Source organism: Lithobates pipiens, unplaced genomic scaffold (assembly GCF_037356315.1).
Source record: "Lithobates pipiens isolate NorthernLeopardFrog02 unplaced genomic scaffold, aLitPip1_a1.2 Scaffold_17, whole genome shotgun sequence".
In the NCBI taxonomy this organism is placed as follows: Eukaryota; Metazoa; Chordata; class Amphibia; order Anura; family Ranidae; genus Lithobates; species Lithobates pipiens.
In genome coordinates, this window is record NW_027507755.1 from 8,748,104 (window position 1) to 8,761,656 (window position 13,553).

A 13,553-nucleotide genomic window follows, 5' to 3' on the forward strand; every position below is an offset into this window, starting at 1 on the left:
AGTCTTTAGAAACACTCCACTTACCTTTCCCACCACAGGGTTTTCTGTGGTAAAACCAACAGACCCAATCTTCACACTTCACGGTGGGTTCCATTAACAAACCTTCAGGAACCGGGGACCCTCAGGGGAACCCACACTCCTGGATCTGCAATAACAGCCCACCAGTAAAACCTTATGGCTTAAAATACCAAAGTACTGGATCCCGGGGTCCAGGTCTCTAAAAAGAGAAGCGTTACAGGCATACCCTCGTTTCTTCGGACACGAGGACCAGGTACCACTTAATTCGGCACTTTGAAAGGATCCGGCTGCATAGCTAGCACCAGCAAGGATTGCTCCAGTGGAGCTCAGCACAGCACATCTTTACTTATGACCAACACTTTAGACACTGGTGAAAAAACAGAGGTACTCCCAGTAGTGGGAGGGGTTATATAGGGAGTGGACTTCCTCTCTTAGGGTGTGCCAGTGTTCATCACCTGAAGGTGGCCTATAACCCACATAGTAACTACTATGGCTTTGTGTGCCATGATGTACGATAAGAAAGACTCCCTTGTGTTGACATCTAAAAGTCCAGAGACTGCTGCTGGGCACTGCCATCTTACAAGTGATGTTACTAGCCCCAGTAGACACGGAGTGGTCACTGAAGTGGCACTCTGTAGTATTCGCCTTCGTTCCGCCTCCAGAAGCTACTTGGAAGGTGATGCAAAATAAGGGGAAGAAGGGGAGGAGCTAGGCAAGCACAGACATTAACAGCTTCAGGTCCACCCTATAGCAGTTTTACTGCTATAGGGCGGCACCTGTGCATGCGCCAGATCACGTCTATATACATTATCGGATACTTCTGGGTAGTGGGCGCACATTGGCAGCTCGCTTCCACTGCCATCACACATAGCGGAAGCTGATCAGTGAGTGCGGTGTACCCGATGTCCTCTGGAACCCGCCGATAGTTAGCCAGAACACCAATCAGCCTATGTATCTTGGCACTTCGCTGTTCTGAGAGGAGGGAAGGAATGGAATTTAATTTGCGTCTCTGCAAAGCAGGAAATAAATTCCATCTCTTCCCCTAGTAAAAGCACCTCACAGTGTAGTAAAACACTGGCTAAGCACACAGATAACGCTTTGATTGCACCTAATGTTAACCCCTTTCCAGCCAGTGTCATTAGTACAGTGACAGTGTATTTTTAGCACTGAACATTGTATTAGTGTCACTGGTCCCCAAAAAGGGTCAAAAGTGCCAGAATGTATGCTGCAATATCGCAGCCCTGCTATAAGTCACTGGTCGCCACCATTACTAGTAAAAAAAAAAGATATAGAAAATAAAAAAATCAGTGTTGCAGGGCTGGTAGTGCTATTGGATCTTGATATTGCTTAATTATTGTCATTACTCAGCTGCTGACCTGGCCCAACTGCTGACGCGGCTTAACTCATTGATATGGTTCAACTGTTGATATGGCACAAACGCAGACACTGCTCAATTGCTGAAATCGCTCAATTACAGACATCGTTCAACTGCTGAAAACGTTTAACTTTAGACATCGCCCAACTGCTGACATCGCGCCCAACTGCTGACATCGCGCCCAACTGCTGACATCGCGCCCAACTGCTGACATCGCGCCCAACTGATGACATCGCGCCCAACTGATGACATCGCGCCCAACTGATGACATCGCGCCCAACTGATGACCGTGCCCAACTGATGACCGTGCCCAACTGATGACCGTGCCCAACTGATGACCGTGTTCAACCACTGATATTGTTAAACTGCTGGTGGTGTTTTGACTGCTGACATTGTTAAACTGCTGGTGGTGTTTTGACTGCTGACATTGTTAAACTGCTGGTGGTGTTTTGACCGCTGACACTGCCCAACCGCTGACACTGCCCAACCGCTGACACTGCCCAACCTTGTTCAACTGCTGACGTTGCTCAAACTGCCGACGCTGCTCAAATGCTGAAATTGTTTAACGGCAGACATCGTTTAATCGTTGACACCACTCAACTGCTGACATTGCTCAAACTGTCGATACCGTTCAACTGCTGTTTTTGCTCAATTGGTGATATCGCTAAACTATTGATACTGTTAAACTACTGATAGCACTAGTGGTTATCGTTAAATCGTTGATGATGCTAAATTGTTGTCGCTGCTAACCGCTGACGCTGTTTAATTAGTGATGCTACTGAAGTGCTATGGATAAAAAACAATTTATGCTGCTAAATTATTGATATTGTTGATATTGACAGGTTGTTGATATTGCCGAAATTCATATACTACTAATTTTTTGTTAGTGCTAAACTGCTGATATCGCTGAAACTGTTGATATTTTTGCTATTCCACATAGTGAGAATAACAGATTCAGCGGTTAATGCCGAAACTATTGATATTCCTGTTTTGACAATAGAAGTGATAAGTTATTATCATTGGGAGGATTGCACTTGATAACACTGGTTATACTAGAAGGTAGATTGCGCGGATAAGCTGTCTTTTAATAGGACTCTAAAGCAGTGACCACTGGGAATACCCATGGGACGGAGGAAGAGGAGAGGAGAGTATAGTACAATATGTAAACCGGCGAGCCCGGTGTTGTGCAACAAGGGTACATTAAGCAATACACCTAATCGTCCATTAATAGTCTCCTCTAACGCTCAACAAGGGATAGCAGAGTTTTTTCCGGTAGGCGGCCGGACACTATCACGTACATCGAAGACAACAATAGATAGCAACAGGGGAATGTTAGCTTCTGTTATGCAGGATACACATATACAATCATTACAAGCAGAAAAAAACTATATTAACACCAGTAGTATCAATAATAAAACCATCAGTGTCATCTGTAAGGCCGTTGGGCTCTTTAGGCATTGGGGCAGTAAAAGACGTACAGAAAGCAAAAATGGACAGTGCAGATGCCATAAAAAACATGTGGGAATCGGCTTTGGAGTCACAAGAACCGATTGAATTTGTAGAATCCGTAGATATTAACAAAGTGCCTAATACCTCAGATATAGGTGCACTAGACATGCATATGAATGTGGGAGGACTCGAGGATGGCCCTCAATACTCAACACCATCCCCCCTGTTAGGGGGATATAATCCAGTGAATATAATGGATAGCGAGAATATAGATGGGAATCCAAAAGGCGACACAATGGGTGAAGAGTTGGGACCAGAAGTAGGGGATGTACAGACTTATTTAAGAGCACTGCACACTCGCCATGAAGCTTTTATTCAGCGTCTAGAACATGGTTTTCACAAGGAGATCCAATCTGTACATAAACTACAGGCAACTGGGAAGAAAATATCAGAAGTTGAATGCTCTGTAGACATATTGGGGGATCGTGTACAATCTCAGGAACAGCGTATAGATGCCCAAGAGTCTCATATTCATACACTATTTCAATTATGGGAGGACCAAGACAACCATAATAGAAGAAATAATATTAGGATCAGGGGATTGCCAGAATCAGTTAGAAATGAAGAGCTTGTTATAACAGTTAACCAAATTTTTACCTCACTGTTGGGGAAACCTGAGGAATCAAATTTGGAACTTGATAGAGTACATCGGACAGTGGGACCACGTAAATTAGATCCAGATAAACCAAGAGACATAATATGTCGAGTACATTTCTATAAGGATAAGGAGGAGATTATGAGAAGGGCAAGAGAGAGGGGACGAATTAATGTTAATGGAGCAAATATACAATTGTTACAAGATCTATGTCAATTTACTCTGGAGAAGAGGAAGGCGTTAAGGCCTTTATTAAAAAGGCTGCAAGATCGTAACATTGTATATAGGTGGAATTTCCCTTTTCAGCTACAAATTAAGAAAGATGGCAGGTGGCTAAATTTACGTGATCCCTCTGATATTCCCGCTATACAATCTGCCCTAGGTTTGCACGATCTTCCATTAATAACTTGGCCCAAGACTTATACACAGTTTAGAAGATCGGAACATCGGGAGGACAATAGAAATAATCAATCAGAAAATCCAAAATTTAATCAGGCAGAGTAAAACAGCTGGCGATTTCAAGTGTAATTGGAGTAGTAGTCATTTAATTTAATAATGAACTAAGAATTATCTCTTTTCTCGGATTATTATTATTATGTTTGTTTATGGATGCCCACTGTCACTGCATAGAGCCTCCCCAAGTGCTCTTTAACTCTTTCCCCTTATAGGAATCACCGTCCCTCGGGTAGGGTTTGGTGTTTTTTTGGGATAGATTCCATATTGGGTGGGGGTTTCGCTTTTTTTTTTTGGGTTAATTAGTTAACGTTTCCCTGGGTAACTTGGGGATCGGGGAGAAGGAGCTTCTCCAATTTTAGAGAGCACAACTCTGTAATTGTTGTGCCGGGGGTGTTTTTTTTTTTTTTCTCTCCTTTTTTTCCCTTTTCACTCTCTTCCGTTTTCTTCAGTTCCCTCATAATTTGATATGGCAGCGATTTTCTCCTCGCCAGCGTCACTGAAATTATGTACCTACAATACTAAAGGTCTTAATAATAAATCAAAAAGAGGCCAGATTTTTATATAGTCTACATAAAGCTAAGGTACATATTATACTCTTTCAAGAGACCCACTTTCGAAGTGATAATATTCCAGTGTGTTCTCGTAAACACTATTCGCAATGGTTCCATAGTACTATGTCGAGTTCAAAATCAAGAGGGGTCTCTATTGCTTTTCACAAGCGCTTACCAGTTCAGAATTTGGAATATAGAGCCGATTTAAATGGAAGATATCGGTTTCTTAAAATCAGATTGTGGGATAAAATCTTCACAATTGCAAACTTTTATATTCCAAATTATGATCAAACTAAGACTATCGTGAGTTATCTTGGCCTCTTAGCGGATTTTGCAGAAGGTACGGTTATCGTGGGAGGAGATTTTAACTTAGTTTTGGACCCTTCACTAGATACGTCAGCTCAACGATCAAATATTTCATATTCTCGTTTGAGGGCACTCAAAAACAAACTTTTTGAACATAGGTTGATGGATCTCTGGCGGACCTTAAACCCTAAAGATCGTAACTATACATACTTTTCTTTAGCACATAAAACATATAGCAGAATAGATTTTTTTTTAACTGGTCCTAAGTTATTGGAATGGAACCCTTCTATAGAAATCGGATCATTAATTTGGTCCGACCATTCACCAGTATTCTTAACAATAGCACCTCCTCAGATTCAGGGTACCAATTGGTCGTGGCGTTTGAATGACACACTTATGCAAGATCAAATTTGTCATAAAGCAATTGCAGAGGCGATTGATAATTTTATCTCCGACCATGAACAGGATGAAACTGCTTTACCCTTGAAATGGGAGGCCTTAAAGGCAGTAATACGAGGGGTGTTTATTCAACATGGTTCTCGTCTTAAAAAAGAAAAATCAAAAATTATCGAAAATACGTTATTAAAACTTCATTCTTTGGAAACTCGACATAAAGCCCATTGTTCCCCGAATATATCAGCCAATATTTTCTCTACAAGGATATCTTTACTACAGTTATTCAAATCATCTCAGAGCTCATACCGACAAAGACGTGCAGTGGGAAGATATAGATTTGAGAATAAGTGTGGGAAAATGTTGGCTGATATGTTACATCCACGTCAATTACAGACTTTTATACCAAGTATAAAAAAATCATCAGGAGAATTGACATCTGATCCACGTGAGCTTCAACAAACTTTTAGGGAATACTTCTCAGCCCTCTATAATTTGACTCCATCAACATTATTGGAGGATGAGGGAGTTGGAGACAATATTATTGGGGAATATGTACGGGAAAATGCTATTCCGACAATAGATAGTGTTACTGGGGAATCTTTGGACTCTCCATTTTCGCTTGAAGAACTACTAGAAGTAATTGCCAATACTCGAACAAATAAGAGTCCAGGTCCTGACGGGTTTACATCAAAATTTTATAAGACGTTTAAAGAACATATAGCCCCGTTTATGCTTCAAGTGTTTAATTCTATCTCTTTTTCGAACCAATTTCCAACACAGACTTTGGAATCTCATATCACTTTAATTCCCAAACCAGAAAAGGATTTAACACTTTGCTCTAGTTATCGACCTATATCGTTGATTGGGATAGATTTAAAGATATATGCTAAACTGATTGCACTCCGTCTTCAACCACTTCTTTCAAGCATAATACATACGGACCAGGTGGGATTCGTTCAAAATAGAGGGGCACGCGATAACACGATTAAAACTTTTTTGTTGATGAATTATGCACAAAGGGCTAAGATTCCAGTATGCCTTCTTGCAGTTGATCCAGAAAAGGCATTTGATCGGGTGGGATGGCCCTTCCTTAAACATTCTTTAATGCAAATAGGATTGGGGTCAAATATAATCCATAAGATCATGGCATTATATACTAAACCGGTAGCCAGAATAAAACTTAATGGTTCATTGACAACAAGTTTTAATATACAAAATGGTACCCGTCAGGGATGCCCGTTATCCCCTTTACTTTATGTTATAGTAATGGAATATTTAGCGACAGCTATTAGACGGAACTCTTCCATTTCTGGTGTACAGATAAAACAGAGGGAAATAAAAATGGCTTTGTTTGCTGATGATCTATTACTTTATATCACTAATCCACACATTGCAATTCCCTCTGTGTTATCTGAATTCCAGTGGTTTGGGAAAGTGAGCAATTTTAAAGTAAATGGATCAAAATCAGAAATCCTTAATGTGTCGCTCGTACCCGAACAGGTTGCATTGTTGAGAGCTAATTTTAAGTTTAGGATTTGCTCTGCAGCTGTAAAATATTTAGGTGTTAAAATCACCCGAATCTAAATCATTTATTCTCAATGAACTATGTTCCTCTTCTGCAACGTACCCTACAAGATCTAAAAAAATATGATAAGCAATACTCATGGTTTGGGAGGATTAATATATTGAAAATGGATATAATACCGCGGTTTTTGTATTTTTTTCAAACTATCCCAATTGGTGTCCCTAGATCATTTTTCTCCACTTTACAATCGGCCTTTACAAAATTTATTTGGGGACATAAAAAACCAAGACTACAAAAGAAATTATTATCATTACCAAAAACGAAAGGAGGTGCGGGTGCATCTGATTTATATTATTACTATGTCTCGGCTGTTTTGACTAGACTAGTGGACTGGTTTTATTGTTCGGAAACCAAACAATGGGTAAAAATAGAGCAAGGTTGAATCAATTGGATTTAAAGGTGTTGACTTGTTTGGTAGTAATTTAAATCGAGAGTGGTTAGAATCTATGCCTTCCCTCACATCTCATGTGTTGAATATATGGGGTAAAACAGCTATAAAATTGGAACTTTCCTCCTATGAAGGACCTATGACACCCTTATTTGGCAATCCTTTATTCCACCGGCATTAAATAGGACAAGTTTTCTTATATGGAATCGGGAATCCCATTATAGACTGAGTAATATTTTATGCCAGGGGACAATTCCGTCTTTATTAAATCTATTCCCTACACAGCGACTATCACTTATGCAAATGTTGGAGTTTTGGCAGTTGGTCATTTTGGTGTACAATTCATTCAAGTAAGTCTCTGGGTAGAGATTTAACACAACTTGAAACTCTCCTGCCACAAGATCAAAAACCAAATCATGTTATATCAGTACTGTATAAGATGTTTATTATTAAAAATCACCCGGAGCCCCCAGAATATATAAATAAATGGGTTAATGAGATCAACGCTCAAATTGAGGTAGGGGAATGGGAGAAGGCATTTAATTTCTCTCATTGTTTATCACCGTTGATTAAAGCACAAGAGACGAATTACAAATTGCTCTCAAGATGGTACTGGAGCCCAGTGACACTCCACCGTATATACCCAAAAAAATCAGATATATGTTGGCGGTGCCATAGAGACAAGGGCACATTGCTCCACATTTGGTGGGAATGCCCCCTAATTTTTAGATTTTGGGAAAAACTTATGCAATTATATACAACAATCACTGGGGAGGTAATCCCAAATACACCACAAATCACCCTTCTCTCTATGTTACCAAGAACATATAAAAATGTTAAAAGTAATCTTTTAGGACACTGGTTGACTGCGGCAAGAACTGTGATACCGCGGCACTGGCGTTCAACCCAGTCTCCTAGGATAAATGAATGGACTCTAGAAATGGATAACAGAGAGAATGGAGATACTTTTAGCACAAGAATTAGACACATATGTAAGGTGCCTTACTCCCTGGAGACAGCATAGGAAATTGGTAAAAATTAAGGAATTAGGAGGGAGGAAATGGGAGGGAGGTATCCGCGGAGGAGAGAGGGAGAGAGAAGTGGGGGAGGGGGAGAGGTTAGATGTACATTTTCCCCCCTTTCCTTTCCTCCTTTCTGTTTTTTTTTTTTTTTTTTTTTTTTGGGAAGAGGAAATGAAATAATAAATGTGATTATTATGTATGCAAGTAATATATATGTTTGAAACTGTTTAACTTTGTGTAATGCTTTATAATAATTGAAAATAAAAATAGAATTGAAAAAAAAAAAAAAGAATATAAAAAAATAAACTATCCCATAGTTTGTAGATGCTATAAGTTTGGCACAAACCAAACAATTTACGCTTATTGGGAATGTTTTTACCAAAAATATGTAGCAGAATACATTTTGGCCTAAATGTATGAAGAAAATACATTAAGTTTAAATTAAATATGTTCTATAGCAGAAAGTAAAAATTTTTTTTCAAAATTGCCTGTGTTCAAATATTATGGTGATCAAATACTTCCAAAAAAAAAGCTCTATTTGTGATGAAAATTACACATTTTATTTGGGTACAGAGTTATATGATTGTGCAATTGTCAGTTAAAGTAACGCAGTGCTGCATCGCAAAAAATGGCCTGGACAGGAAGTGGGATAAATCTTCTGGTGGTCAAGCGGTTAATTAACACACAGCCAGAAGAGTAGAGGGCTATGAGGCACAAGGAAGAGGCAACTATATGCTAGAGAACTGACTCTACAGGAGAGTCAGACATTTTCTAGCGAGTTCAGAGAGAAAGCAAAAGAAGCCTGTCACCAATGACGTGTGCTGTGGTGGAGAGGTTTATACGAAGAGGATAAGAGAAGAATTAGCGCATGGTAACTGAGAAACCAATCAGGCATGAACTAAACTTGGATGTATTTGGTTAAAGAAGCTACCTTACCAATTGTGGAATTTTTATATAAGGAGAGATGGAAGGACCGCTTGAATGACTCACCTTCAGCTTCAGCCAAACACCTAGACAAACTTCTGGACAAACTCATGTTCTCAGAGGACCTCAAATCAGAACTGTTGTGTAGAGAGGACAGACGATTCCTCTGTAACAAATGTTCTTGGCTGCTGGCATCATGGGAACCCTAAGAACAACATTCCATTCAATTTATGAAGACAAAGTTAATAGTTGGCTGCGGTATATTCGGAGTGCTTTGGAAAGTCCTACCTGGTTGGAGGGGTAGGAGTGTACATATGAAGGAGTGGACACATCAAAATCTGGTTTTGGATCCAAGGGGTAGAAAGGTGAAGTGTCCACAACAGCCTCAGGAGCTGCAACAAATTAATGTCAAAAAACAAAACATTGAATACAGTTTATAAAATAGGGAACGGCACCACTGACAGAAATATGAAGAAACCCAATCAACACTTTGCTGTGGCTATAAGGTTTTATCATCAGCTGAAGGGAAATAAGGAAAGAAAAACAGAGCTATGGTTAAAACATTTCACTATTCACATAGATTCCAATAAACTGTACTGGCTGACAAACAAAGATGGATCTCACCGATATGTCTTATAAATCTCAACATGTCAAAAATATGGAAAAGGTGGAATAACACCTTAACAGAAACTTGTTTAATAGGAAACTGCATTTCTGCCGCCGCTCTTTGCTAGGTTTAGAGAGTGGTTAGGCTTAGAGCCTCTGCATTTTTAACGCTGGCTGTGTTCCCCCGGGGGGGGGGGGGGGGGGGGGGGGGGGGTAATTTGCCCTATTTGTCCTGGTGTACACCATCTCTGCAAAAGAAAGTGAGCAGAAAACAAATTCTTCAAAATTTTAAAAAAGAACAATACAGCGGATATATTTACTTTGAGGAGAGCGTTTCTAACTTTCTGTTGTGTTTCTGGAACAGGTAGTGAATCTTAATCTCCCACAGATTAGAAAAAATAAATAAAAGCAGGGGTTTTAACTCATTGCCTACTCTATACAAAACCATACTGCTTTCAAATAATTTTTTTGGCATGTAGCTTGCATGCGGATTCATATACATTCGACTGCATAAAAGAAGGACCTGAACAAAATCGGAGTGGGTAGACAAATGGCAAACAAGGTTTAATGTGGAGAAATTTAAGGTAATGCACTTGGGGGCAGAAGACAAATGCTAAATATTCACTCCCGATGGGAGACTACAGGATGGAGAAGGATCTAGGGGTGCTAATAGATGACAGATTGAGCAACAGCATGCAGTGCAGAATGTTGGCATGCATAAAAAAAGGGATATACTCCAGGGACAAAACTATAATTCTGCCAATTTATAAAACTCTGGTTAGGCCTCATCTGGAGTTTTCCGGCCAATTCTGGTCACCAGTCTTCCAAAGGGATGTGCTGAAAGTGGAGAGTGTCCAAAGAAGGACAACACAACTAATAAGGGGACTGGAGGACCACAATTTACGAGGAAGATGAGACCTGATAGAGATCTACAAATAGTCAATGGGGATCTCAGCATAGGCATTGCACTATTCAGTCCTAGGGGGTGTATAAGGGCACACAATGAGACTGGAGGGGAAGTGGTTTAACCTTTATCTGCGTAGGGGGTTCTTCACTGTTAGGGCAGTAAGGATGTGGAACTCCCTCAAATGGTGGTGACTGTGGGGAGTATGGATATTTTTAAAAGACTCTAAAGCCCCATACACACTATTAGATTTTCTGCAGATTTACCGAAACCATATAATATGAGGTCAAACCTTAAGTTTCAATTTATATGTAATCAGGCAAGCCCTTACTCTACAACAGAGATATGCAATTAGCGGGCCTCCAGCTGTTGCAAAACTACAATTCCCATCATGCCTCTGCCTATGGGTGTCATGCTTGTGGCTGTCAGAGTCTTATGCCGCGTACACACGGGCGGACTGTATGGCCTACTTAGTCCGCCGAAACACATTTCAGCGGACAGTCCGCTCGTGTGTGGGCTTCAGCGGACTTTTTCAGCGTGCAGTCAGGCGTACTAAGAATTTAGTTTTTTTAGAAATTCTGTCCGTTGTACTCGCATTTCGGCGGACAATCCGCCCGTGTGTATGCCAGTCCGCCGTACTTTTGACATGAGCGGACTTTTAACGCCCGGAGAAGAGTCCGCTCATTTCGAGCGGGTACCAGGTAGTCGGAGCCCGCGAAGGAGGCGTCGCTGGCCCCGCCGCCTGGTATGGACTTAAAGGGGAACCCCAACGCCGAAAAAAAAAAATCGGCGTGGGGGTCCCCCCCCAAGTCCACAACAGACCCTTGTCCGAGCACGCTACCCGGCCGGCCAGGAAGGGGGGCGAGCGAGCGCCCCCCTCCTGAGCGGTACCAGGCCGCGTGCCCTCAACATGGGGGGGTGCCGCGCGGCCCCCCCACCCCAAAGCACCTTGTCCCCATGTTGATGAGGACAAGGGCCTCTTCCCGACAACCCTGGCCGTTGGTTGTCGGGGTCTGCGGGCGGGGGGCTTATCGGAATCCGGGAGCCCCCTTTAATAAGGGGGCCCCCGGATACCGGCCCCCCACCCTATGTGAATGAGTATGGGGTACAATGTACCCCTACCCATTCACCTGTAAAATAAAAGTACAAAAAAAAAACACAACACACGAGATAAAATACTTTATTGCACAGCTTCGGGGGTCTTCTCGCCGGACTCCTCCGCTATCTTCTTGTAGCTCTTTTGCTAGCGGAGGAGTCCGGCTTTCTTCCTCGCCGCCGGCCTCTTCTCCCGACTTCGGGGGTCTTGTCCCCCTCTTCGGTTCTTCTGCCGCCGCCGCCTTCTTCTTCTCCAGGAGATGTTGACTCGACGATCTCTCCGGCCACAATGCCAGGGCCGCGCGACCACTTATAATAGGGACAAGGGGCGGGTCACATGGCTTTATGTCACATGGGGACTATGACATCGTAAGGGGGCAGGGTCACCAACCCATGCGACATAAAGCCATGTGACACCGCCCCTTGTCCCTATATAAGTGGCCGGGCAGCGCGGCCCTGGCATTGTGGCCGGGCAGCGCGGCCCTGGCATTGTGGCCGGAGAGAGCGTCGAGGGGGGGGGGAGGGGAGGAGGAGGAGGAGGAGGAGGAGGAGGAGGAGGAGGAGGAGGAGAGGAGGAGGAGGAGGAGGAGGAGGATGGAGGAGGAGAGGAGGAGGAGAGAGGAGAACTGAAGGCGGCGGCGACAGAAGACCGGGCCACCGCCTGTAAAAGAGCTTTAAAGAAGGCGCGGTGGCCCGGCAGAAGAACCGAAGAGGGGGACAAGACCCCTGAAGTCGGGAGAAGAGGCCGGCGGCGAGGAAGAAAGCCGGACTCCTCCGCCTAGCTAAGATACAAGAAGATAGCGGAGGAGTCCGGCGAGAAGACCCCCGAAGACGGAAGACCCCCGGAGCTGTGCAATAAAGTATTTTATCTCGTGTGTTGTGTGTTTTTTTTGTACTTTTATTTTACAGGTGAATGGGTAGGGGTACATTGTACCCCATACTCATTTCACATAGGGTGGGGGCCGGTATCCGGGGGCCCCCTTATTAAAGGGGGCTCCCGGATTCCGATAAGCCCCACGCCCGCAGACCCCGACAACCAACAGCCAGGGTTGTCGGGAAGAGGCCCTTGTCCTCATCACATGGGGACAAGGTGCTTTGGGGTGGGGGGGCCGCGCGGTCCCCCCTTCCCCCAAGGCACCCCCCATGTTGAGGGCACGCGCCTGGTACGGCTCAGGAGGGGGGGGGGGGGGGGGGGGGGCGCTCGCTCGCCCCCCTTTCCTGGCTGGCCGGGTAGCGTGCTCGGACAAGGGTCTGTTGTGGACTTGGGGGGTACCCCCACGCCGATTTTTTTCGGCGTTGGGGTTCCCCTTTAAGTCCATACCAGGCGGTGGGGTCAGCGACGTCTCCTTCGCGGGCCCCGCCTACCTGAGACGCGCTCGAAATGAGCGGACTTTCCTCCGCGTGTGTGGGCGAGTCAGTTCATTTCAAAAGTAGGCAGATAGTACGGCGGACTTAGTACGCCGTATTAGTCCGCTCAAAAAGTGGTGTGTGTGGGCAAGTAGCCCGTTCGGAAAGTCAGACGGACAGTCTGGCGTACTTTTCCGCCAGACTAAGTACATCATACAGTCTGCTCGTGTGTACGCGGCATTACTATGCCTCATGGGACTTGTAGTTCTGCAACAGCTGGAGGTCCGCTAATTGCATATCCCTGCTCTACATGGTTTTGGTAAATCTGAAGACAAATCTGTAGAAAATGGAATAGTGTGTATGGGCTTTAGACGTACATCTAAAAAGGACACAACATACATGGATATGGGAAATTATAGACACCGATACATGTATACCTTCACAGGTTGAACTGGATGGAATATTGTCGTTTTTCA

General features: G+C 43.3%; 1 protein-coding gene across 1 annotated transcript in view; it reads right to left on the bottom strand.

Annotated features, from left to right (window-relative positions):
- The window catches only part of CEP295 (centrosomal protein 295), a 150,450-nt gene that overhangs the window by 37,861 nt on the left and 99,036 nt on the right, over positions 1 to 13,553 (bottom strand). Inside the window, 2 exon segments of the mRNA XM_077484983.1 lie at positions 9,192 to 9,330; positions 9,414 to 9,517. Of these exon segments, the coding sequence (XP_077341109.1) occupies positions 9,192 to 9,330; positions 9,414 to 9,517 (243 nt within the window).